Consider the following 23,440-nt stretch of genomic DNA (forward strand, 5'->3'; position numbering starts at 1 on the left):
TGACTTCACATGCAGGAGACAACCATCCGCTTATAGTGTGAGACTGTGTTTACACTGAGGCAGCTTTGAGTTGTAATTTTACATGAATTTTATTGTTTTCTGTGTTACTGACGATTTACTGTACATATCGTTCTTGACGCATGTATTTTACGTTATTAATTACATTTTTAGCTTGCATCATGTAGAAGAGATGTTTAAAAATACCTTGCGATCAAGGAAATTCAGACAATGTATCAATGTGGCTGCGTTACACTGAAAATAGAATTCACTTATAAAAATGAAATCTTTTCATGAAAGAGAAACGTCTGCTTTATACTTACCGTGGCGTTGAGCGAAGAACAGTATTGTCCAGCCAGTACCTCTGTTATGTAATGACGTATGATATTCCACTTGTACCGTATCCGTGCGTGCCGTATACATACTAGGTGGGCGCTGTAACCATTAGCAGAATCCCCCCCCCAAAAAAAATCGTTATTAATATAGAGAATAAAATTAAATCACATTAGCATTACCAATCTAATACGTGAAATACTGACAGGTCCGCAAAATTTGCTTGAAGATAATGTATCTTCATAATTTTCAACAACTTGTAAAAAGTCGGTGTGGCAAGTTTGTTCTGATCCTGTGTTGAAATTTTCAAAGTCTAACACGACAACATTACCGGCTGGTACGCTCACTTCCCAAGTACATGTGCTCGCATTTCGATAATGTTGTGGGTATAATGGGGATGTAAATCGACCTGAATAATTATAAAGTTTTCCTCCGCAGCCTCTTCCTGTAACATGTATAGTGAACAAAAATTGATGAACAACCAATGATGCAACTAAGGCAAGCATGAAATGCAGAAAAGTGTTTCACTGTTTAAGCAACGAGCATTTATGAACTTCTACTATTTTCCATAAAGAATGAGTACAAAGAAAATAAGCTGTCTGTATGAGGTTACTAGTAAATCGTAGAGCTTTTTTTAATCCTGTTCACCTTTTTTGGTCGTTGTATAAGTTATATCATAGCTACTAGAGCCGTAATAATTGCTAGACCATGAATGCAAACTTAGCTGGTTTCCAGAACTGAAGATAGGACTTGGCAGTTCTACACCACATATTTGGTCTAACACGCTAGCACTGAAATTCCCATCGCGTATCTGAAAGTAGATTGATCCACTTATGTTTCTTCTTTTTTACCACTATAATAGTCCTTCTGGTATTGAATAAAAGTGAAGAATAGACAAACATCATTGGATACATTATTATCACCTAATACAAACGTTATACCTGTAACGTTGAAAATAAAAAATCTTGAGTACGCATGTATAGAATATTTTTTACCTGCAAAGCATTATTGGTGCAAGCCCTGCTGTCATATAAATTAAAGCTCGTAAAGTAGAGCGAAATTGTATATCCGACTGCAGCAGTGATTGTGAACCAGCAATCCGTTAAACCCTCATGACGAATGCGACCCTGTTCACCAGTGAAATTGCGATTGCAGAGACTCGTACTGTACCCCAGCTTGAATCCAGTGTGCCTTGATTTTGGATTTTGAGAGGATATGAATTTAATTTCAACGGCTCTCCCAGTGCTGCAAAGAATTGATCACTTTTTTTTACGTTGCAAGTATAAGTCCCAATATCACTGTCATTTGAAGAAAAGATATTAGTAATTGTATTAGAATTATTGTCAAAAATATTGTCATCATGTATACACATGTACCTGTAAAAGTCGTGTGGTGTTCTATTTCCACAATACGAATAAATTCTTTCTGCTCCATTGTCGCCCTACAAATTAGGTTAATATTATACAAACATGATTCACATGACCAAATTGACACCAACAATCAAACTGCACTGAAATATATCTTACTGTCCAAGCATGCGTTGCATGATGCTCTTCTATTCCATAATACACAACGTCATCACCAAAGCCCTCACTGATGTAGCCACTGGGCTGGAGAATAATGTTTTATCGCGGTAATGTAACTGAATTATAGTAAAATAACTACATGCATATAAATGCGAATTGGGAAAGTCGATACAAACGCATCCGCTAATTCTAATTAAATATAGAAAAAGACTAACGTTCTTATCGATGATCATCAACTTTTCGTCATTACAATTCTTAGAACTTTCCAAGTCAAAATGGTCGAAGTGAATAGTAAGCCATTGTATGTTGTCTGTTATTGGCGTTGACAGAATCCAATTACACCTTAATCCAGGCTCGTACGTAGAACCAAATCCTGGTGAAGTTAATGTCTTGGTCTGATTTCCAACTGTTAAGATCGGATTGCCACAGGGTGCTACAATCGGAAAAAAAAATTTGCTTTTAGAAATGATGTACAGAAGTATTGTACCGCCTGCAATCCTCAAGAAGACTAATTACAAATCGTCTGAACAAGGTCAATAGCAATTTACTATATTGATTCTTTATGCAAGTATCAGTTTATATAAGTGAGAATTTAAAAAAATAACAGGTTCACAAGAGCTTACAAGGGAGGCTTTCCAATGTAGCAGTCACTCCATTGCCATTCAGCGAGCCGTCAGTCACCAGTCTGATCCACATTCTATTTGACGACGATACAATGAATGTGGAAGGCACAATGTTTCCGCAATAATAGTCTATCAGTTCAGAATATTGACTGTCACCATCATGAATCTTGCGCAGAAACAAAAAAAACAAAGTTAACTATATGATGCATTCTACACTTGATAGCTATTTTTAGTACCCATCAATGATAAGATTAGTGATCGTTTATTACCTCTAAGTAATCACCGGAACATTTTTTTTCATTTCCACTTGTGAAGTTGGAATATTTTAAATCAATGCTGGTTATTGTTAGTTTAATAATACTGTTGCTTGATGCCTTTACAAGCCAATGGCAGTCCTCAAATGCTTCATAAGTTGTACCCCTCTGGGTTCTGAATGTTTGTGGTTGAGAATTCAGGGTGATGTGGCCGCCACATCCAGCTGCTATACTAGTACTGAAAAAAATCTGCAAAAAGAATAATATCGAATACATATACTATACTAAACTTTATATTCATACTCATGCATACAAGTACAGAATCCGTAATTATGACAAAGCATGTGCTCAGACAGACTCACATATAATAACTATTATTAACTCTTTGGCACTTTTTGTCCAAATGTACCTTAGCACGAAATCCTTTGTGGTGGACGCTGTAGTCTGTAATGAAATTAATAATCATTGAGCCGGTGTCTGATCTCTTGAATAGTGGAACATCACTCATGGTACCACAAAATACGTCTGGCTTGCTATGTTCGTCAATGGTTGATGTGTTGTATATAGCTACATAGTCATAGCGACACCTGAAATTGGTTAATAGTAAATTACATCTTCTATAAAATTTTTCGCTTAAACGTAGGTATGATCATTGCTGTCAGACTTGCAAGAAAATACATAATTACTCAAATATTTTCACTAAGTACTCTGATCAATCATACAATTAGGGTTCTTTGTAATTCAATACTCACCGTCTGGAACTTTCGAGGTCGAAAGACTCGAATCGAACAAGAACAGCTTTTCCAGGTGGTGCTTTTACTGTCCAAGTACAGTTGATTCCACCATGGTAATCACCACTTTCGTCCAGCGACGGTGATCTTATATCACTAGGTTCAGTAATATGACCACCACATTCTATAAAATTAACGAATGACTAGATTATGAAGATTAAAATGTGACAATATAATGGTGTTGAGAGTATGAAAGTGATGTTCAAATTACTGGCAACTCTAAAAACTCCAGTATTAATGGACTCACCATCAATATAATATTTCAATTCGAATCCCGGTTTTCGTGTATTTCCGTCTGTCTTGAAACTTAGTTCTGAATGTGAATAAATTCTTTGTTTAGTTGGAATTTCGTTACCACACCAAATGGACGGATCCCGGTAATCAGAATAACTTATAGTCACATTATCGTACCGACAAGTTAAACCTGAAAAAAATCATTACGTTTTTTTTTCCTTCCGTCAAAGTACGCAATCAAGCAAACATTGAAAAATACAGAATACAGCCTGCTGCTTGTACTAGACATCGAAGAACATCGGGGCTACATGGTTTTGTTCATACTCAAATTATGATCTTCAATAATTTCAACTTACCACGTTCCAATTCAAAGGATGTAAACTCAATAATGAAGTACTTCTGAGGTGCTAAGAACGTGTACTCGCAAGAAAGATTGTTTTCGTAGAGAACAGGCCATCCAGGTGAAGTGAGGTATTGTATTCTCTTAGAGACTAACAAAGTGCCACCACAGTTCACATTCCAACGAGCATGGAATCCATCAGCTTGAAGTACATCATTTGACCTGAACAAAACCTTCATTCTATTTGAAGTTGAATTGAACGGTGACGGGCGAGATCGTCCACATACTTTGCCTAGATCTGACCAATAAGCGGTAGCAGTAGTCACATTCTCTTTCCACTCAAACATCTAGTACAAAATATTGTTAATATTAGTAATTTAATTACAGTTTATTTATGGAAAAAATAGTCCAATGTCTTCGTAAGGAAGCGAACAAACAGAAATGAGACATTGCCAATTTATGCGTATCATGAAGATACCTGAATAAAATCGTTTGCGCAATTTGTACTCTCTTCAAGATGGAAACGATCCACAAACACCAATCCAATATTATAGCCATTTTCCACTTCTATGAACCACGTGCACTCTGCATTGTTTGGATACTTTTGCGGGAAGCTGAAGAAATTATTATGATACGAATAAATATTACAGTAACTCTTAGCACCAGAATACTAGTTGGGAATGAAACTATTAATAATATCTATAAATAATTCATACTTGGGACTAGAAATGTATGAGCTTCTTCCATGCATCATTCCGCCACAACCATTTTGAATCGTGTTCAACTGAATTTCAAAGTCATTGCTCGAGGCGCTACTATGGTATTCGATCCATAACTCATTTGATCCTGATGTTATGTTTCCCGGTATCATGTATCCGCAATACTTTGTTTTATCTAATGGTGACAATGGGCCACCATACCTGTCGAAAGATTTGAATTTAGTGAAAATTAGATGTTCATGTTGTACAAATATCACTTGGTATATTAATTTCGAATACGACTCGGCTTGAATATTATGTGGCACCTATGTTACCTTTATATAAGTTAGCATTATTCTAATGATTCAGTACAATTATTTTACACGTTATAGGAGATATAATTGATAGCAATAACCTAGCAAATAAGCTCATTACCTTATGAGAATATAGCCGCTATCACATGACATATTCAATTTTATAAAACTCAATGCAATAGTCTCTCCATTATCTGGGAACTTTGCATACCAGGCGCATTCAACAGGATGCGTTTGACGTCTAGGTGCAGAAATAGTATGTGAAGGGCCGCTTAGAATTCCACCACATTGATGCCAGCGATAATTAATGGTGAAGTTTACATTCGGCGAACCCCAAGATCTTTTCAAACTCTATTAATGATTTCAAAAATTTTGACAAGATAACAAATCTGTTCTAATTTTTCGAGCGTACGTTTCATAAGCATTGAAAATTATCAGAACAATAAGTGAACGTATCACAAGGTTTACTCACGTTAATTTTATTGACTGGCATGGGACTACGAACGACAATATCCTGGGTGAAATTTCCAGAGATACAGGATATTATTTGATTTTCACCTACAATTCACAAGAAATACCGGACGATTTTAGACCAAAACATATAAAACATTCGGCCGGTAAAATTGATTTCTTTGTACATGAGTGTTTTAAACAATCCATTCCGATAAACAGATTGTTCATCGGAAACGTAATCAAGGCACAAACAGATGTCATTACCAGAGCACATATAATATTGGAAATGTATAAAAAAGTTGGGAATGTAAAAATATCCATATTTTCAAATAAAATAAAAGGAAATTGATCAAGAGATCGGTAACTCACCACTTATTAGGATGTGAGATGGCATATTTTCGCAATTACTAATTGTTGTTTGCATATTGGTTTTACCAACAACTCCAGATATGGTCAATGCAAGTGTTTGATCGGTTACATTGACAGTAGGTGAAGAAACTTTCCAATTACACGAAAAGGTCCTCATGTCGTAGACAGGATTCTGATTAGAGATCAAGACACCTTGATCATTTGTCGTTGCACTTCCACATACTAACAAATAATTAATCAATGTTTTAGGTCGTATAATGAATCACCATTCGGAAATGTTATGAAATGAAAACACATGTCAGCATACTCACAAGCTGGCGCAATACTGCTGTAGCGAGCTTTGAAACCTTTGTGGGCAACAGAAGCTGACCAGTAAACAATCGTCATTGTGTTACTAGTGCTATACGCTTCCCTCTCTGTAGAGTCAGCCAGAATTATTTTAGAACGAGACATTTTATCCAAGTCACTAGAAAACTGTGAGAATTAAACAAAAGTTATTGAGTGCATTAATTGATGTACGGGTCAATAATTACTATCTGTGCTTCACTCCGTTCAAAAAAACCGATAGATTTTATAGATCACGATTAGCTATTAAAGAATATCATAGATTAGGTTTCACAAGCACTACATAAAGTGATCTTAGGTGTAGGGTATTTCTGAATCCCGTTCTATAATATTTTATCAGAATCTTTCATGTCCCCTTAAAGTTTTCCAGTGCAGAGTGCTCATTTCAGTTATACATACTGCAATCTGTGATGTGGACCAGTATGATCTTGAATTTCGAGTACCGAAACCCATATCCAAGATATCTACTTTAACGCGATACCCTTCAGGCAGTATTATTTTCCATACACATCCCCTGCAATAATAGTATACATAAATTGGAAAACTTGCACCATCAATAATTGTAAACCTAGATTAATTTCAATAAGCATACATAAGAATAATTTACCTGTATTTGGGTACCCCTCGATTAGGATATCCAGGTGATTGGAATTCACCTGATGAACCAGTAAGAAAACCTCCACAAGCTACAAAATTCAATTATTGTTCAGTATCCCATATAAGTAGCATTGAAATGAAAAACAGTAAATTGATAGATAATTAAGAGGATTATTATTCAATTAATGCACTGATGAGTTATGACTGGGAAATTATATTGCAAAGAGTTTACTAATCACCTTCTACAGAACTTGATATATTCATACTGAATCCTCTGAACCCAGTGTAACGGTTACCCATGCTTGTGAAGTTGATCAATACATTGTTTTCTGGTGTTTCGATTATCCCAGGATTTTGGTTACCACAATATTGTCCTAATTGCAGTACTGCCAAAAAGTAATGAAACTATTATTAATTTGTATTAATTGCTCGAAACAGTATTTACGTTGGTATACATATATGGTTTTGATACAATTAGACTGCAAAAATTTCAGTCGTGTGACAACAGTAATTGAGCAATGTAAAAATGATATTGATGATATCACATTCAAATTGCATTGCCTAAATAGAAGTACCAACGATGACTCAGTACCGATAATACTGATGTTTCATTTTTATTCTCTAAGCATGTATATTCTAAATACTATTTTTTATCAAGAATAAAAGTAATTTATTATCGGATTGAAAATTATAGCTCTGCAATGCGAATGACCTTTTATGCAATTTGCTAGCTTTATGCAATTAAAAATACTGAACTGCAAACAGATAAGCATATCATTACAAGGGAGATATCACCTGCCAAGATATGTTTGATATACTACCGCTGCAATAATTATACTATATGTTTCTGGAGTAAAAGTTACAGATTCTCAAGAAGTCAACGAGAAAGACTGCGTTTGATAAAATTATAGCTACTGACGATTAGGATGTAAAAATCTATATCTCGACATGATCCGGTTTTTATTTAAATTTTCATATTGGTCAAAAAACGGTGATAATATATGTAATCAGTCCTGACTTTCAGATTGCAGCTCAAAAGCAGACTTCCAGCAGTTTTTTTTTCCAAGTTATAAATCAGTCTTAATAATACTATTATGAATGATTGCCAGTACAATTGGACAGCATAGATTTTATTAAGGGCAAATTCTGATTCGTGTATGGCTGGAATTCGCATTACTTAATTTCCAAATTCGTAGAATATGAAGTACATGAAAATAACTTCAATGGAAAGATATGACATTACAGTTCAGCATATGCTCCGTCTACTGACGTAAATCGAATTAATATTCATAGGGTAATTTACGTCGCATACACATATTGAGTATTCTTACAGGTATGTGTTAGTCCAGACATAGCATTAGTATCAGAATATCACAAATTGTCGTACAGGTTGGTGTACAAATATTGTAGACATGCATACCTCGCCAATAGACTCTCTGGTACTCGTGATACAAAGCGGTGAAAGACACTTCGTGCATTTGGGTTTTGCATATTACACCTACAATACACAATCTTACGCACCTTGGTTGAAATCATTATAATATGCATAAATACTCAACTGTAGTTGGGTATTTTACTTGGGACTTGATTTTACTTATCTTGGTTTTGTTACATACGATCTTTACATTCCAAGTCTAACGTTCTGATTGTATCAACATCGCTCATTGTGGTGAGGAAAGAAAAAACAGCATGACGTTTACCCAAAGATCACCAGCTTTTAGCTCAGTATAAAGGGCAACACTCAGCACATAACATCACAGAGGATTACGTGAGTTGTTCATAAACAAGCCGATATGGTGATCTGACAATTTAATATACTCAAAACGAAAGTTTAGTACTAAATTGTTTACACCTCAACACCTCACACAAATCTTCAAATATGCGGTGAGTTCCAGTAATTTTCAACTACAGAGATATTCAATAACTGTAACATCCAAACACTGGATTCGTATAAACACTACCCAGACAACAACATGCGAGCAAATTTTGCAGCAAAAAGACAGCAATGGTTGCAAAGCATTGCTAGTAATATTAGAACAAGGTGTATCCTCGTTTGGTATCAAAATTAAAGCAAACTATTCTAAGCAAAAGTTGTCAACAAAATATCTGCTAAATGTAAGCATGTCTTGCTGTACATCAGAATAATAAACAACTATTGCTAGCAATTGCCCACTAAAATTATTCCACGTAAATTTTCGGTAAGAATGCAACAGTAATCGCGGCAAGCTAAGCAGATTTTTTGCACAGATACGCTTCGTTATCAGGGTAGCTGTAATTTTTTAATTATCAGCAGTTAGTTAATTGTACAGATTTAGAGTATTTGATTTTAATGAATTCACTTTTACAGATTGTGGTTTAGCATCACGACACTGTTAATATTGGTATGTATTATACTAGAGTCTGCGGCAGTGAAATCAAAAAGAGATTCTGGTGATGCATCAAAATATCGCCATAAATCATCAAATCCAGCAGAAGACCATTATTCTATGTAAGTTGATTATTAGGTTGAATAATATACCTATATGCTCAAAATTTTTTATATATGATAAAATAAATAAGGAGGAATGTAATCTTCAATAATCTCGTTTTGGAAAAAATTGTTGATTATGAGTATTAATGAACTGGAAGAAGTTTTAAGGACTTGAAATCTTAGATCCTTTTCGCTAATAGTACCACAAAATTGAAGATAACTTGTAATACTTTTTTTAGCAACAAATTAAACCATAAAAAAAAAATTCATAACGAAGAACGAAAAATACTTAAAAAAAAGGGGCAACATCGAAATGCAGAAGTAAATGAGAAGATTGAATCCAGTGAATTTCAAAAGGAAGAATCAAATGAACGCAATGGAAAAGTATATTATGGAGAAAAAAGAGAAAAGATGAGCCAGAACAAAGTTAGTAAAAGTAAAGAAAATGTTAAGTACGATAGGCATGCTGATAAACCTAGATCTAAGAAAATTAAGAGATCTACCAAGCTCGAAGCACCAAACGAAACGTTGGACAATGATGCCGGCCACCTGGATGGCTTTACGAAGAACTTGCACTCCAATTTTGATTCAGCGTCGAAAAAAGAGAAATCTAAGAATAAAGTCACGGAAAAATCTGGATGTGGTATTGGTAAATCAGAGGACAGTGAACTTAAACATGAGTTTACTGTGAATTCCGATCAAGTACCGGACATACAGCCACCTAAAGAGACTGCATCTGCATTAGATTATAATGATAAGAGAGGAAAAGAAAAAGAATTCGAAAAACAGAATGTGAATTCAGAGAAAATTAAAAAACAAAAACACAATAATAAGAGTAATGATCTATGTAAGGGAAATATCGACTTGAGAAGGACTGAATTGCCTAAGGAGAAAAATCACAAAATTACAAAACCTGTTCAATCAAATGGTCAGAAAATTAAATATCCGAATAATTTACCAGAAAATAGTTACTACTTGAACGAGAATGGGTTGATAAAAAAAAAAAGAGCTAAGAAAGTAAACGTGAAACAAAAATTTTCGGAAAAAACCTCTGAAGGTGAATTGGAATGTAAACCTCGAACGAATGACTGCAAATTACCAGTTTTAGATGCACCGATACACGAAACAGACAAGCCAGAAGAATACGAGTCTGGTACTTGTAATCTGGAAGATGATTATTCAACTGAGCAAAGCAAAATTTGCTATGGGAAATCTAAATATAATGCGAACGAAGTCGCAAAACATAGTGTAACAGGTACTAAACAAGATGACGCTGAGGCTTCGGACTCAGTAAATATGGAGCAAATATCAGCGAAACAAAATACAGTCCAAGACAATAGTGCCGAAGAGGAAAACTCGAATGGAGAAGAATCAATAAGAGAAAATGCTGTGCAAGAGGACAGTGACGCAGAGTGACAGTCAAATTTGCAAATAAAAATAAGTAGTTCAAATAATTTTCCAACCGGATAAAGGGTTAAAAACTATATTACATAGGTATTATAATAATTAACAATTAAAATATTCGAACCAATCTTTTGAAAAAAGGTGTAAATATATAAATATATTATTGTATATATACCTATATGTGTATTGCTTTATTGTATGCATGCTGAATATCGTTCACCGTGAAAGGTATGCAATAACTTACCGTTACTGCGGTTGTTCCCTACTTGCGCTGAGATATCGACGTGGTCAGTGGAATTGCATCTATATCGACGAGGTAGATTGATGTCTTGGAATTGCAGCTTCATTGTATGACCAGGTGGTCCCAAAACACGCCAAGTACAAGTAGTTTGATCGGGATATGGCGAAGGGTAATTAGGTGATTGTATTCTGTTATTTCTCCCTCTTAGAGTTCCACCACAAATATCTTCAAATCAAATAGTTCAATTAGATTTCCTGAGGAAATCTGCTACAGTATGAAATTATTCAGGCCTGAATTTACTAGCTTACTTTCAATGCTCACAGTAGCTTTGAATCCCTGCTTGGGACTGTCAACATCAGTATAAAAATGGAGGTACATAAAATTCCCAGTCGTAATCATACTACTGGGTATATCATCGCTACAAAACAGTCCCATAAGTGACGATGAATCAGTTCCGCCATCTCTAACTTCCAAATATTCTTTGGCGCAACTGCAACAATAATTCATTATATAATCGTAATCTCGCATTGGATGGATTACTACAATATATTGAATTTAACTCATATTGACGATAGCTATAGCTATTGTTCTACAGTTATCAGAACTATAAAACTTACTTCAAATCACTTGTTAGGTCAAAAGACTCGAAATGGATCGTGATTGATTGTCCACTTGGAGCCATAATTGTCCAAAAACATTCTGTATATGGGTGTGGAATGTTTGGAAAGTTTGGTGTTTTTATTTGGATACTTTTCAGTGCATCTGTTAAACGGTATGAACTACCACAATTGCTTCCCACTTCCCTACAAAAAATTTATTGCAATAGCGCCAAAGAAAATTAGTGTTTGATGTGGTGAGACAGTTAAAATATATCCATGGATTAGTGATGGGGGATCATCATATGATTAAATCAAGGAAAAAGAAGGCTCATGTTTTCATATTTGAACCAGCACAAGGTGCAAGCATATCGTCTTAGCATTAAGTATTCGCGAATCATTATAAGACTGCTTCAAGGAAAATTAATATTGCACCATCAAAGTACTGCAGTACTGAAGTTTATCTCGAGTAATATTTGCACTAGTTCTGAAGTACTCGAATACTTAAGGCTCACTTTTGCAACAATCGGACTCCGGTAATTCGGACTGTTAGATATCACTACTTTACTACTGGAGACGATGATTTGTACTAACTTGATAAGGTATGATGATGGTGTTAAATGCAATACAATTCATATGGGAAAGTTGAGAATATTTTTACCGATATGATAATTTGAACTGAGTCCCGGACTTTGTCCCCACCACATAGACATATAGTTGGTTTCCAGTTGTAGTTAGCAGACCTGGAATATTCTGGCCGCAATATTTGCCATTGCCGAGAAGAGGAGAAGCACTTGAGCCACCATTTTTCAACTATAACCACCAGTGAAATGATAACTTTGTTAATACGAGAAGGATTTATACTATATCACGGATGAAATTTTTTAGCTGGAACACTGCATAGTGAATCCTTCAGGTCGATATAAGTATGAGATTGACAAAATGTACTATATTCTGCATATTGTTAAATATGAGAAATCCACCGAATTGCACTAATGTAATTAATATAACAAACATAATAGTGAGAATGTAAAAAAATTTATCTTACCATAAGGAAGTTATTCCTGCATGCTGAGTTATCAGTGCCAGTTTCTATGTTCAAGTCAATAATAGTCACTTCTATCTTTCTCCCAGGTCTTACTGTAACGTTCCATTGACATGCTACTGACCAAACTTGCCGCCCCATTGGAGATGTGGAATTAACTTCTATTACTCCATTTGGACCATTTAACTCACCGCCACAAACTGAAAACATGAATATTGAGTAGGTATTTGAGTATGTACAATGTCAGAAAAATAGTAGACTCTGAAATATATATTGATAATCTTGCACTTCGATGAATTTCGAAACATACCCTTATAAACACGCGCTGAGAATCCAGTTTTATTAATCCATGAATCACTGTGGAATTCCACCTTCATTAAATTGGAAGTTTGTATAAGCGTGTATGTCATATTAGGGTGACAATAGCTTCCAATGTAAGACCATTCACGTTGCGTGGCCAAAGAAGTTCCTGAATAAATTTTGACTTGATCTGAGAGGCAAGTCGCATCTTCTTCGAGATCTAAGGTATTGAACGCCAAAGCAAGATGTGTTCCAGGAGATGATTCAAATATCCAATTGCAGTTAAGGTTGTTGTCGTAACCCTCAGGCCATCCAGGCGAATGAAATACATAAGTGCTATTCGACGAATTTGACAGCGATATGATTTCCTCGCATTCTACACAGTTTAATCAGAGCAATTTATAATAGCAGTAGATTAACACATTGACATTATGTCGTATTATTACAAGTACCGGAATGATTGCCTGAAATGTACTTACCGTTCGTATCAAATGAAGATTCATCTGTATCCCTAGGAACTTCTAACCAGCTTAGGTGGAACCAACTGCCGCTTCTGAATACTGTGGTGGAAAACACAATGTAAACTACATTACCAGAGGATTTTACCGACTCTGGTAATATCAGGCCACAGTTTTCGGTCAGCTTAGGTGCATATGCGTCGTATCCGTCATAAATCTAAAAACGTCATTTTCAAATGAAATGAATAAAATCTAAACTGGCTGGTGTGTACTCTGTAGAAGTAAGTAAACAAAATCTTGAATACTCACAGTCAGCAAATTGTTACAATCATCTGTATATGTCTCAAGGTGGAAATCTTCAAAAGTAATTTGTATTGACTGTGTAAAGTGAACTGTAATACGATATGAATAATCTCCTTCAAGCATGCATGGTCGTGGGTACAGTGGTGAGGTAACTTTGCCAGTGGGTCCTGTTAAATCGTTGCTGCGCAATAAGTGGTACTCGGCCCTGAACCCTTTCTCAGTTGTTATATTTGAAGTCTCAAATTTCATCCACAGAGTTTTATTTGAAATTATGTTACTTTTACTCGAGCCACAATAAATGCCTTCTAGATTGCCAATGGCGTTGTCTTCTCGCACTTCTAAATAATCTGAATTACAGTTGGGATTTTGCGTAATGGCGAAGTCAGTGAAGGATAAACTTATAGAATTCCCCGGAGATACTGGGAGTATCCAAACACACTCGACATTTCGAGGGTAATTATCTGGATATCCTGGCGTGGCAATAGTACCGTGTTCTGATGTATAATTTCCTCCACACGCTGTAATAATTTTTATCGTTAGGAATTATTGGTAAAGTAATGAAATTCATATACTGGAGTGGTACATCCATATTATCGGATACCACAACTATACCTAATTTTTTCATTAACAATCTCTTACAAGCGTTGTTGCAAAACAAACCTGAATTGAGTGTAGAATACATGGCTGTAAAACTTGATAGCTGCATATTAAAAGACGACAATTGGACAGTGAAAGCATTTCCTTGACTTGTGAGTGGTGGAGGTACTGTAGTCGAGCACAATCTCTTCAGCAGAGGTCCATCTGTCCCTTCTCCTTCGTAAATCTGTAGAGAACTTTCCTCACAATTGTCAAGCCAAGATTGTTTACCAAGTTGCAAATGTGTCAGTGTTATCGTAACATGATCCGCTGCAACGTGGAATTCACACGATAGACAGAATATGAATTAATAAGCATAAATTGTAAATTTACAAACGAAAACATCTTAAATTGATTTAAATGCGAAACGAATCACATTAACAAATATTCAATTTGAGCAGTGGTCATACAGTTTTTGTATTGAGCTGTGCTATTAAGACAATGAAACTTACCAAGGTCTGGTGCTACAATAATCCAGGTGCAGTTATATACATCCGTATGCAATCCAAGTGGAGAATTTATGGAAATAAATCCTGGGGGATCAGCAGCAATGCGTCCGCCACATGCCATATTATAGGTAGCACTGAAACCTTTCGATGTAACGTAACTATCGGATCTGAGAACTACCAAGAGCTCGTTGTCATACGAAATTTGAGTTGGAGGGTTGCTGTTGCCACAGTAAGAACCCAGTATAGGTGCATCTCGTGTGGAACCGTCATAAATCTGTGAAATACATTATAATTGAACATCACACTAATATAAGCCTTATACAAGCAAATCTTGCACAGTACACATTTTTGGATTCGTGCAACCTACTCTAACATAATCGTCGGTACAATTTCCTGTGTGCTCAACATCAAATTCGGTGAATGTAAGGTTTACATGATGATTGGGAGGCATTTGTATAAGCCATTCGCAGTTCCGATTGCGTGGATAATTGTTTGGGTAGTTAGGTGAACTTATGACACCTGTTGGCGTTGTGAACCTTCCACCACACTGAATGTTCACGCTTCGGTACGTTATTTTAAAGCCTGTGCCTTGATAATTATGATCTGCTTTGAAGTTGATCAACATCTTGTTGTTTGAACTTGTGAAGATATTTGAATGCGAACTATTCATTCCACACGTATCTATTAATATAGGTGCTTCAGTGCTGGCTCCACCGTAAATGGTGAGTCTATCATGCTGACAATCCTGCACTGTTTCTAGCTGCACATCGATGAAAGTAACTTCTATGCTGTGAGTATAGTCCACCTCAATCGTCCACTTGCATTCAATATTTGCAGGATAGGGTTCAGGGTATCCCGGAGACGTGATTGTTCCTACTGCTTTATTCAGGACACCACCACAACCTATGAATTGAGAAGTACTGTGGTAATATTCATATATAATATATAATCATCACTAGCTATGCTAGCTTCCAAACAATGTTAGTGTTGAATATTTGAAAAAATCTGAACATTTGACCCACCATTGACAACCCATTCAAGTCGAAAGCCATTGTAAGGTACACTACCATCCGAAATAAATTGTAGAAAAACCTGGGATTCGGTAGATACAATTTTTGATGGTGGGTGTCTCAAGCCACAATACGTTCCGATAACTCTATTCGGTGTGTTATCTACCCCTTCCTTTATCGTCAAATAATCATACGAGCAAGATTCATCGAAATGACTCTGTTCCAAATCAAAGTGAGAAAAGGTGATGTTTAGCTTGTTACCCATAGGTGCCTCAATTAACCAGCTACAATTTTCGTGATTAGGATAATTATTTGGGAAATTGGGTGATTCAATAACTCCACGGAAATCATCAAGCTTTTTATGACACACTGAAAGCAATTAAGATCATGGTGGTGAGAAAGTTAAATCAAGTTCTGACTGAACTCTCATATATTAATTATATCTATTAAAAATTACGTTTTTGCCAAATTTACTTACCAGCCCTGTAATTGATATGGAAGCCTCGACCGCTGCCGCTGAAATCACTGCGAAAACGTATGGTTGCTATATTGGTCGTAGTATTTATGGTCAGAGGATTATTTGAATTGCAGTATCTTCCTAATTTTTTATCACGCCAGCTATAGGGTCCTTCAAAAATCTCTATATAATCAGAATAACAACTGGATTGTTCTTCAAGTTCAATGTCAATTATCACAAATTGAATAAGACTGCCAGCGGCGACTTTAATGCTCCAGGTGCAAACAGCATTATGACTATAGGGCTGAGGATAATTTGGAGAAGAGATGGTTCCTGCAACATTGCTTAAAGTACCGCCACAACCTGAAAAAATTCATCAAATGACCATAATGTATAAATCGTAGTGTATCATCGGGCTTTGAACATACATTCCATTTTTTTTACTAATTACAAGAAGCTGCCATTGAATTTCAACGTTCGATAATGTTACAGAGTTGAATAATTAATTTTGTTGGTAATAGTTTGCTGCAAATAAGTGATAGTATTCGACAGGTAATATAAGGCAGAGTTAATTGTTATTTAAATATATTTACAAACCCACGGTATTGCTGTCCCATTCTATTCTGAACCCAGAAAGACTAACCGACTGATCTGTGACAAACTTCAGATACATTTTATTACTAAAGCTCTGAATGGTTTGATTTGCAATCTCCGTTCCACAATATTTTCCAATCAAAGGGGATGTTGGGAGACCACCATTTCTGAAAAGAATGTAAAGGCTAGTTTCAAGATTTCTAGCAATAAGAGGCACACATACATGTTAATCCCTCTAGTCCCACCTCCCCCTACGTCTGAATAGCTGCAAATTAAGTACAAAATCAAAGCAAAGATCTGTACCCGGTTAGAGATATTTTTTACCTAATTTCAAGGTAGTCAAATGAACAAGACCTAAATCTTTCCAACTCGAACGCTGTAACGTTTAATAAAACTTGGTGTCTATTAGGGGCAATGATGGTCCATTCGCAAGTCCTTCTTTCCGGGTATGTATTGGGGTAATTAGGTGATGTAATGACACCAGTCAACGAGTAATAGTTTCCACCGCAAAACTTGGAGCCGTCAATAAATACATATGAAGCCATAAAACCATCTCTAGTGATAGATTCATCAGTATAATATCGAATTGTCATCATTCGTGATTGGGTCATCATTGTAAGTGGTACGGTTGAGCCGCAGTAGCTAAAACATGACAAATTATAACAGGATGTCACATGTTTAGTAATATGATACCGTTCTATAGGTTTAATTATCTTGCTGACTCTTTTAATTTATTTTGTGTAATACTTATATTTACATAAACTTGAAAGATTCTAAATGATATGACTTACGTTCCCATATCCACTTGTGAGGTACTTGATAAATTCTGAGATATTTTGACATAGTCAAAACGACAGTCACTGCTGTCTTCCAGATCAAATGCGTGCCAATCCAGTTTTACAATCTGTCCTGGTGGTGCCTGAATTATCCACGTACAGTCTTGCGTACCACCATACCAATTTGTGGTGGATGGTGAGTGAATTACTCCCGAAGGTGCTTTTAAAATACCTCCACACCCTAGTTGGTATAAACGACACGTACATTTTACATTATAATAACCAAGAGTGAGCCTTGTTTCGGGAAAATCAAAAGTGTATTATTTATATTACAGATTTGATATTTGCATTGCAATTACTCTGTAGGTGGAGAAAATACCTATAGCTGGTTTATGCGGATATTTCATGTGTTCTATATACATCGTTTTAGTCTGCAGATGAATTAAGTAAAACTGAACTCATACTCACTGACATCTAGAGTAGTATATGTAGCCAAGAATCCCGCATTACGGCCAGAGTAATCTGACACAAACTTGATCCATAAATAATTATGGGTCGACATGATCGGAGATTCAGGAATTGACGAGTTGGTGCCACAATAAGTGCCGATTAGTGTTGAATTTTCATTATCACCATCGTGAATTTTCAGGTAGTCAAAACGACACCAGTTGTAATGAAGGTCCTCGATATCCATTGACTGGATCGTGAGTCTTATGGCTTTGCCAAGTGGTTGTATTATCTCGTAGATACACGTCTTTGAAGCAGGATAAGGATTTGGATAATACGGTGATTTTATGACACCTGTTGGCTCCGTAAATTCTCCGCCACACCAGACTTCGTATCGTAAGTGAAAACCTTTTCCGTTCAAAGACCAGTCAGATACAAATCTGATCAATACAATATTTGAAGAAGATAGTTTGTCTGGAGGAAGTGCACCAGCATTACGACCACAGAATTTTCCCAATGACGGGGCTTCTCTGTTATCTCCGTCAAATAGCTGTTCACCAAAAATAACGCTATTGAATTTGTTCCAACTATGCACAATATCTGCATTACTTGTATTATGTATTGTTTAAATTCATCATTAATTGTGGTATTCGCTCAACCGTAAATTGCTATGGGGGATATGTCGAAAATTACCTCAACATAGTCGTAATGACAATTCTCGGAATTTTCGACGTCTAGAGTAACCCATGTTATTTTGATTCGTTCTCCATTAGCTACTTGGATCTTCCACTCGCATTCTTGATTTGCTTCATACCTTTCAAGGAAACGGGGTGAAGTAATGTAACCTGACGGATCTGTATGAACTCCCCCGCAACCATCCGCACCTGTGAAATAATATATTAGGAAAATTTTAATTAACTATAAATTCTGGATAAAATGCTAGGTAATCTATTACAAATAATTCATTACTTATGCAAGGTGATTCTGATGATTCTCTAATAAATGCATGGTAAAGAATTTTTATTCCTTGATCAAACGAAGATACCTGTATACTTTACACGTTGGTTCAAGTAACTATTATCGTGTTCGGCGAATCGTACCTTTAAGTGCTAATCACTATATGCATGTGCGTACTATTCAATTACCTGCTATGCTCGAAAAAGTAATTTGGAAACCATTATCCTGAACAGCGCCGTCAGAATGAAAATGAAGCCATGCCTCATTTCCGGGTGTAATCAGTGGCGGAGGTTGAGTGTGATTGCAGTAAAGTCCTAATTGCTGGCTGTCTTCCTCGGGTCCACCTCTTATCTGTGATACAAAGAAGTCGGTCATTTATTCTGCGTATCACAAACTCTCTTATTAGGTCATCAGGCACAAAGAGAGAGAGAGAGAGAGAGAGAGAGAGAGAGAGAGAAAGAGAACTCATGATATGATAATTATAAGTAACAAAATACCTAGTGTACAACAAAACATGTATACCGTTAGATTATCGTGGTCGCAGTTCGGGTGCTGCTCCAGCGCCATAGAGTAAAAGTGGAATTGAATTTTTTTCCCTGGAGAAGTTTCCACGTGCCAATCACAGTCCCTGTTCGGAGGATATTTTCCTGGCGATCCAGGTGAACGTATTGTTCCATGTTCGCCAATTATTTCACCCCCACACAACGGTGTTATCGAATTCCATTGCAAGGTAAATCCATCGTCCGAAATACTGTGATCCGAATGGAACCACAAGTACAGTGTGTGTCGGGATGATATTATGGTTCCTGTACCATTGGGCAAATGGTCCCCACAGTATCTTCCAATCATGTGATCACCGGCTGATCCGCCATCGTGAATCTACGAATCATTTCGCTATGTATAGAACGTACGTAATTATAATATCCAAGGGGTGGTGTTTTCATAAATTTCATGTTTTTTTTTTGTCCAGTGCCTTTCACATCTTCGTAATAATACGCCAGTACCATTGAAACATATGTACCTGTATGTCACACATGCTGTGTAAAGTAGGTGCGATGATAAATCAGTTTCGTCAATCCTCAGGCAGAGAATTGTCTTTAGGCAGCTTTAAACTCACCTGGACAAAGTCGTTCTGGCAATCATTCGAATTTTCCAACTTGAAAGCGATGAAGGTGACATTGAGGACAAGAGAGGTATTGGTCGTTAAAGCCCAGGCGCAGCTCAAACCGTTTTGATATACATTGCCAGAGCTAGGGAATTGCAGCGTACCCGCAGGATCTGTTAGGGTACCTCCGCAGCTCTGCCGTGCCGTTGAGCATCGGGGCCCGGAGAATTGCGAAGTGCATCTGCATATGGCCCTGCTTCCATCTGCAGAGACCCTGCAAGTTCCTTCGTTCCTGCACGGATTAGGGTCGCAAGGATTGTTCCGGATATTACAATTTATTCCTGAGAAATATACACGATAATTAGAAAAGCGGACCCTCCATCGGAAACCACGTAAGCCTCTGACCTAGAACCGCCTCACCTTTATACCCTACTTGGCAATTGCACCTGTAGTCGTTCGTTCCGACCGGCACACAACTTCCATGGCTGCACGGATTGCTCGAGCATGCAGAGGGCCCGAAATTACCCCCGTTCGCTATCCAGCAACCATGGATTCCCATTCCGTCGCCCATGTATCCGGGTGGACAACGGCACTGCACCGTTCCTTGGACCATGCCCGGGGTGTGAAGGCAAGTAGCGAGCAGATGGCACCCGCCGTTATCTATCGAGCAAACTCCGACGTATACGCAAATCTCTCCGTTTCCAGAATAGCCGGAGGGACACGCGCCGCATTCTCTTGAACCCTGTGAGTAATAGAATTGTCAAATTGATTGATGGGGGAGCCGACCAGGTTTGCAAGCGAGCTTCGTTCTCGCCTCAACAAATAGATACCCTACATGCTCGCCAGGGTGGTCCTGGAAAAGGTCATTTTTGAATTTCGACAGGCTCGCTCCTCAAACTGGCTCCACATGATTAAAAAATAATACCCTAATTTTTTCAGATTTTTTTCTCAATTCCAACCCGTACCTCATTCAACCCTTTCAGAGGCACATCAAATTTATGGAACCGATTTAGATGAAATTTGATATAGGGGTTTATTGAGGTCGCTGATTACGAATCTGTACTCAACATTTGAAAATTCAAAATAGCGGATCCAATATGATCGATCAAAACCCCAAAAGTCACTTGATATTGCCATATCGGTTCCACCATTCAAAATTTTCAAATATTGAGTTCAGATTCGTAATCAATGGTACAAGAAACCCCCCTATACCAAATTTCACCCCTGAAAGGATTGAATGGAGTCCACCCTCTCTGCGGCACGGGTTAGAGTTGAGGTGAAAATCTGCAAAAATTCTGGAATTATTTTTGAATTATCTAGAGCCGATTTAGAATGCGAGACGGTCGAAATTAAAAAATGATCTTTTCAAGGACCACCCTACATAGCTCACCCTTGTGTTGACGCATTCAACGCGAGGAGAGATGCTGCATCCCCCGTTGTTGACGGCGCATTCGTTGATATCGACACACCGGTATCCGTTACCGGTATATCCCGCAGGACATCCGCCGCAGCTATAAGATCCGGGCAAATTGACGCAGGTCACCAATGGGTCGACCGAACACGCCGGGTGTTTGCCAGAGCACTCATCGACGTCTTTAACGCAGGCTGGATTTCCTTGGTCAGCACGTTCCCAGCCCTGCGATGTTGACGAACGAGACATCAGCGTCGATAATAGCGTGATGTGTGTCAATGGCGAGGGCAAGATTCGCGATGCTTACCTGATCGCAAATGCAGGTGTACCGGAGAACCCCCGTCGTGGTAGGAACGCAGACACCGTGACCGCAGAGATCTCGGGATCCTTCGATGTTGCAAGCCATCGACTGTTTGGTGCAGTGAATACCGTACCAATCTCCCTTGCACCTACATCTGTTGTTTGAACAAAGACAAGCGTCAGTCGGATCTGATTTTCGAATGGTTCGTCCCTACGAGATCGCGTTATCGAAGAGAAAATAAACCTACTCGTAGGTCCCAGGCAGATTCGTACACTCAGCTCCGTTCTGACATCCGAGATCGGTTCCTGCGTATATGGCGCATTCGTTGACGTCGACGTTGCACTGCGGTCCCTGAAATGTGATTGAAAGTTTGTGGAGCGATTTATCTTTAATATGAATATTAAAGATTTACCCAAAGTTATTTAAAAAGATTCTATTCTAACGCAATAATTTATACCTCCCAGCCTTCCCTGCAACGGCATTTATACCCGTCGATCATATCCTCACAGGTGCCGCCATTCTGGCAAGGATTACTCGCGCACTCATCAGCCACCATTCTGCTCAAGATGCTTGCCACTCGCATCTTTAGCAGATTCACCTACGGAACGAAATCAAAATCGTCAGTCGCAAGAATAAAATTGAATAACAATTGCAAAGTATTTTACTTACCTCCGTGGAGAGTTGCTGGAATTGATCCGAGGTGGCACCGTCAGCCGCCTGTGATTCCAACATTTTTTATATTTTCAAATACCGCAACGGATAATGTACCGTAAAATTTTTTTTATAATGTAGATTGACTGACTCACGGGCGTACGACGAGTCGGTCCCAATTCTGTGTTTACAATATTCTCGTAATTTTCGGTGAGCTGTTTTACCGTATTTTGCAAATCCGCAAGAGCTCCGTATTTCCATCTTTCGACCAACTGGGCAGCTTCCTTGGCCTGAGTATGTAATAAAAGCAGATTTTTATCAATCCAAAAAATAAATCAGTCTTTGATTGTTGCTTCGTCGAAATTTTCAAGTGTAGATATTTTGTTTCAATCCAGCTCACCGATCTCGCAGCTTGCATCAGATCAATTCCATTAACAGTAACGTAGCTCGTCCCGACAGTTTCTAGCGTGATATTCCGGTCCTTGGCACTAGTAACGAAGAGGTTTCCATTCCGCACATCGAGGACTGGTCTGAAATTTTTTTAAAAAACGAGTCGCGAGTCGCGTGTCTTTATGTTAAGGCGAAGAGAAGCTCACCTGTCATCCAGCCACGCGAAGGAAATACGCGACCAGTGAAAAAGGATGGCTGCGGCGAGCCATCGACTCGTGCCTAGGATCATGTCGTGTAAAAATGATCTCTATAGGTTTATTTATACGAAAGTATACATTAAACGTGCAACATATTATTACTGGTTTAGAACAGATACTCCCGTAGCCACTGTTTCCAGCGAACTGAATAGCGAGAGGCGTAGTAATTCGGTTGTGCACTGATAACGGATGCTCAATCAGGGGGCGTTTTCAATAACACCCAATATTGAGTTACACTGAAACTGTGAGATCTCCGAATCGTTAAATTCACTTTTATTTCTTTCTAACAAAATAGGAAATGCTATAAT

The 23,440-nt window shown here is 37.5% G+C and overlaps 2 protein-coding genes across 3 annotated transcripts; one reads left to right on the top strand and one right to left on the bottom strand.

Annotated features, from left to right (window-relative positions):
* Positions 1 to 70: 70 nt before the first annotated feature.
* Positions 71 to 23,356, bottom strand: LOC107220933 (cubilin). Its single transcript, XM_015659735.2, has 53 exons — positions 23,082 to 23,356; positions 22,886 to 23,015; positions 22,641 to 22,775; positions 22,504 to 22,551; positions 22,292 to 22,432; positions 22,082 to 22,185; positions 21,841 to 21,988; positions 21,513 to 21,758; positions 20,543 to 20,864; positions 20,135 to 20,463; positions 19,540 to 19,896; positions 19,206 to 19,368; positions 18,754 to 18,944; positions 18,082 to 18,610; positions 17,629 to 17,854; positions 17,162 to 17,479; positions 16,841 to 17,004; positions 16,265 to 16,606; positions 15,799 to 16,155; positions 15,144 to 15,679; positions 14,780 to 15,050; positions 14,352 to 14,597; positions 13,698 to 14,209; positions 13,410 to 13,605; positions 12,941 to 13,306; positions 12,634 to 12,830; positions 12,247 to 12,398; positions 11,607 to 11,792; positions 11,298 to 11,479; positions 10,993 to 11,214; positions 7,114 to 7,260; positions 6,885 to 6,963; positions 6,677 to 6,791; positions 6,244 to 6,406; positions 5,933 to 6,154; positions 5,583 to 5,668; positions 5,232 to 5,461; positions 4,815 to 5,018; positions 4,577 to 4,712; positions 4,115 to 4,445; positions 3,772 to 3,948; positions 3,486 to 3,648; positions 3,143 to 3,320; positions 2,749 to 2,982; positions 2,480 to 2,645; positions 2,072 to 2,289; positions 1,857 to 1,940; positions 1,707 to 1,771; positions 1,326 to 1,575; positions 979 to 1,141; positions 537 to 775; positions 321 to 432; positions 71 to 252 (listed from the first exon to the last, which is right to left on the bottom strand). Exons 1-53 carry the CDS (start codon positions 23,162 to 23,164, stop codon positions 248 to 250), a joined length of 11,166 nt encoding a protein of 3,721 aa, XP_015515221.2. The 5' UTR covers positions 23,165 to 23,356; the 3' UTR covers positions 71 to 247.
* On the top strand, positions 8,306 to 10,908 carry LOC107220951. 2 transcript variants are annotated; one of them, XM_046731576.1, is made up of 3 exons: positions 8,306 to 8,758; positions 9,222 to 9,362; positions 9,584 to 10,907. In XM_046731576.1, the coding sequence occupies exons 1-3, from the start codon at positions 8,754 to 8,756 to the stop codon at positions 10,758 to 10,760; spliced, it is 1,323 nt and encodes a 440-aa protein (XP_046587532.1). In that variant the 5' UTR covers positions 8,306 to 8,753; the 3' UTR covers positions 10,761 to 10,907. The 2 variants fall into 2 exon arrangements, with proteins under 2 accessions (XP_046587532.1, XP_046587525.1); XM_046731569.1 differs by lacking the exon at positions 8,306 to 8,758 and adding an exon at positions 8,783 to 8,915 and having other exon boundaries at positions 9,584 to 10,908.
* Positions 23,357 to 23,440: the final 84 nt, after the last annotated feature.

This window comes from Neodiprion lecontei, chromosome 1, assembly GCF_021901455.1.
Source record: "Neodiprion lecontei isolate iyNeoLeco1 chromosome 1, iyNeoLeco1.1, whole genome shotgun sequence".
NCBI lineage: Eukaryota > Metazoa > Arthropoda > Insecta > Hymenoptera > Diprionidae > Neodiprion > Neodiprion lecontei.

What these genes read in the sequence shown, in the direction of transcription:
- LOC107220951 (XM_046731569.1), top strand. Translation starts at nt 8,848, where the DNA reads ATGCGAGCAAATTTTGCAGCAAAAAGACAGCAATGGTTGCAAAGCATT. An exon ending in GCTAGTAATATTAGAACAAG is followed by an intron (nt 8,916 to 9,221) that starts GTGTATCCTCGT and finishes TCACTTTTACAG; the next exon opens with ATTGTGGTTTAGCATCACGA. An exon ending in GCAGAAGACCATTATTCTAT is followed by an intron (nt 9,363 to 9,583) that starts GTAAGTTGATTA and finishes TACTTTTTTTAG; the next exon opens with CAACAAATTAAACCATAAAA.
- LOC107220933 (XM_015659735.2), bottom strand. Translation starts at nt 23,164, where the DNA reads ATGATCCTAGGCACGAGTCGATGGCTCGCCGCAGCCATCCTTTTTCAC. An exon ending in TGATGCAAGCTGCGAGATCG is followed by an intron (nt 22,776 to 22,885) that starts GTGAGCTGGATT and finishes TTACATACTCAG; the next exon opens with GCCAAGGAAGCTGCCCAGTT. An exon ending in GCACCAATAATGCTTTGCAG is followed by an intron (nt 1,142 to 1,325) that starts GTAAAAAATATT and finishes ATCTACTTTCAG; the next exon opens with ATACGCGATGGGAATTTCAG.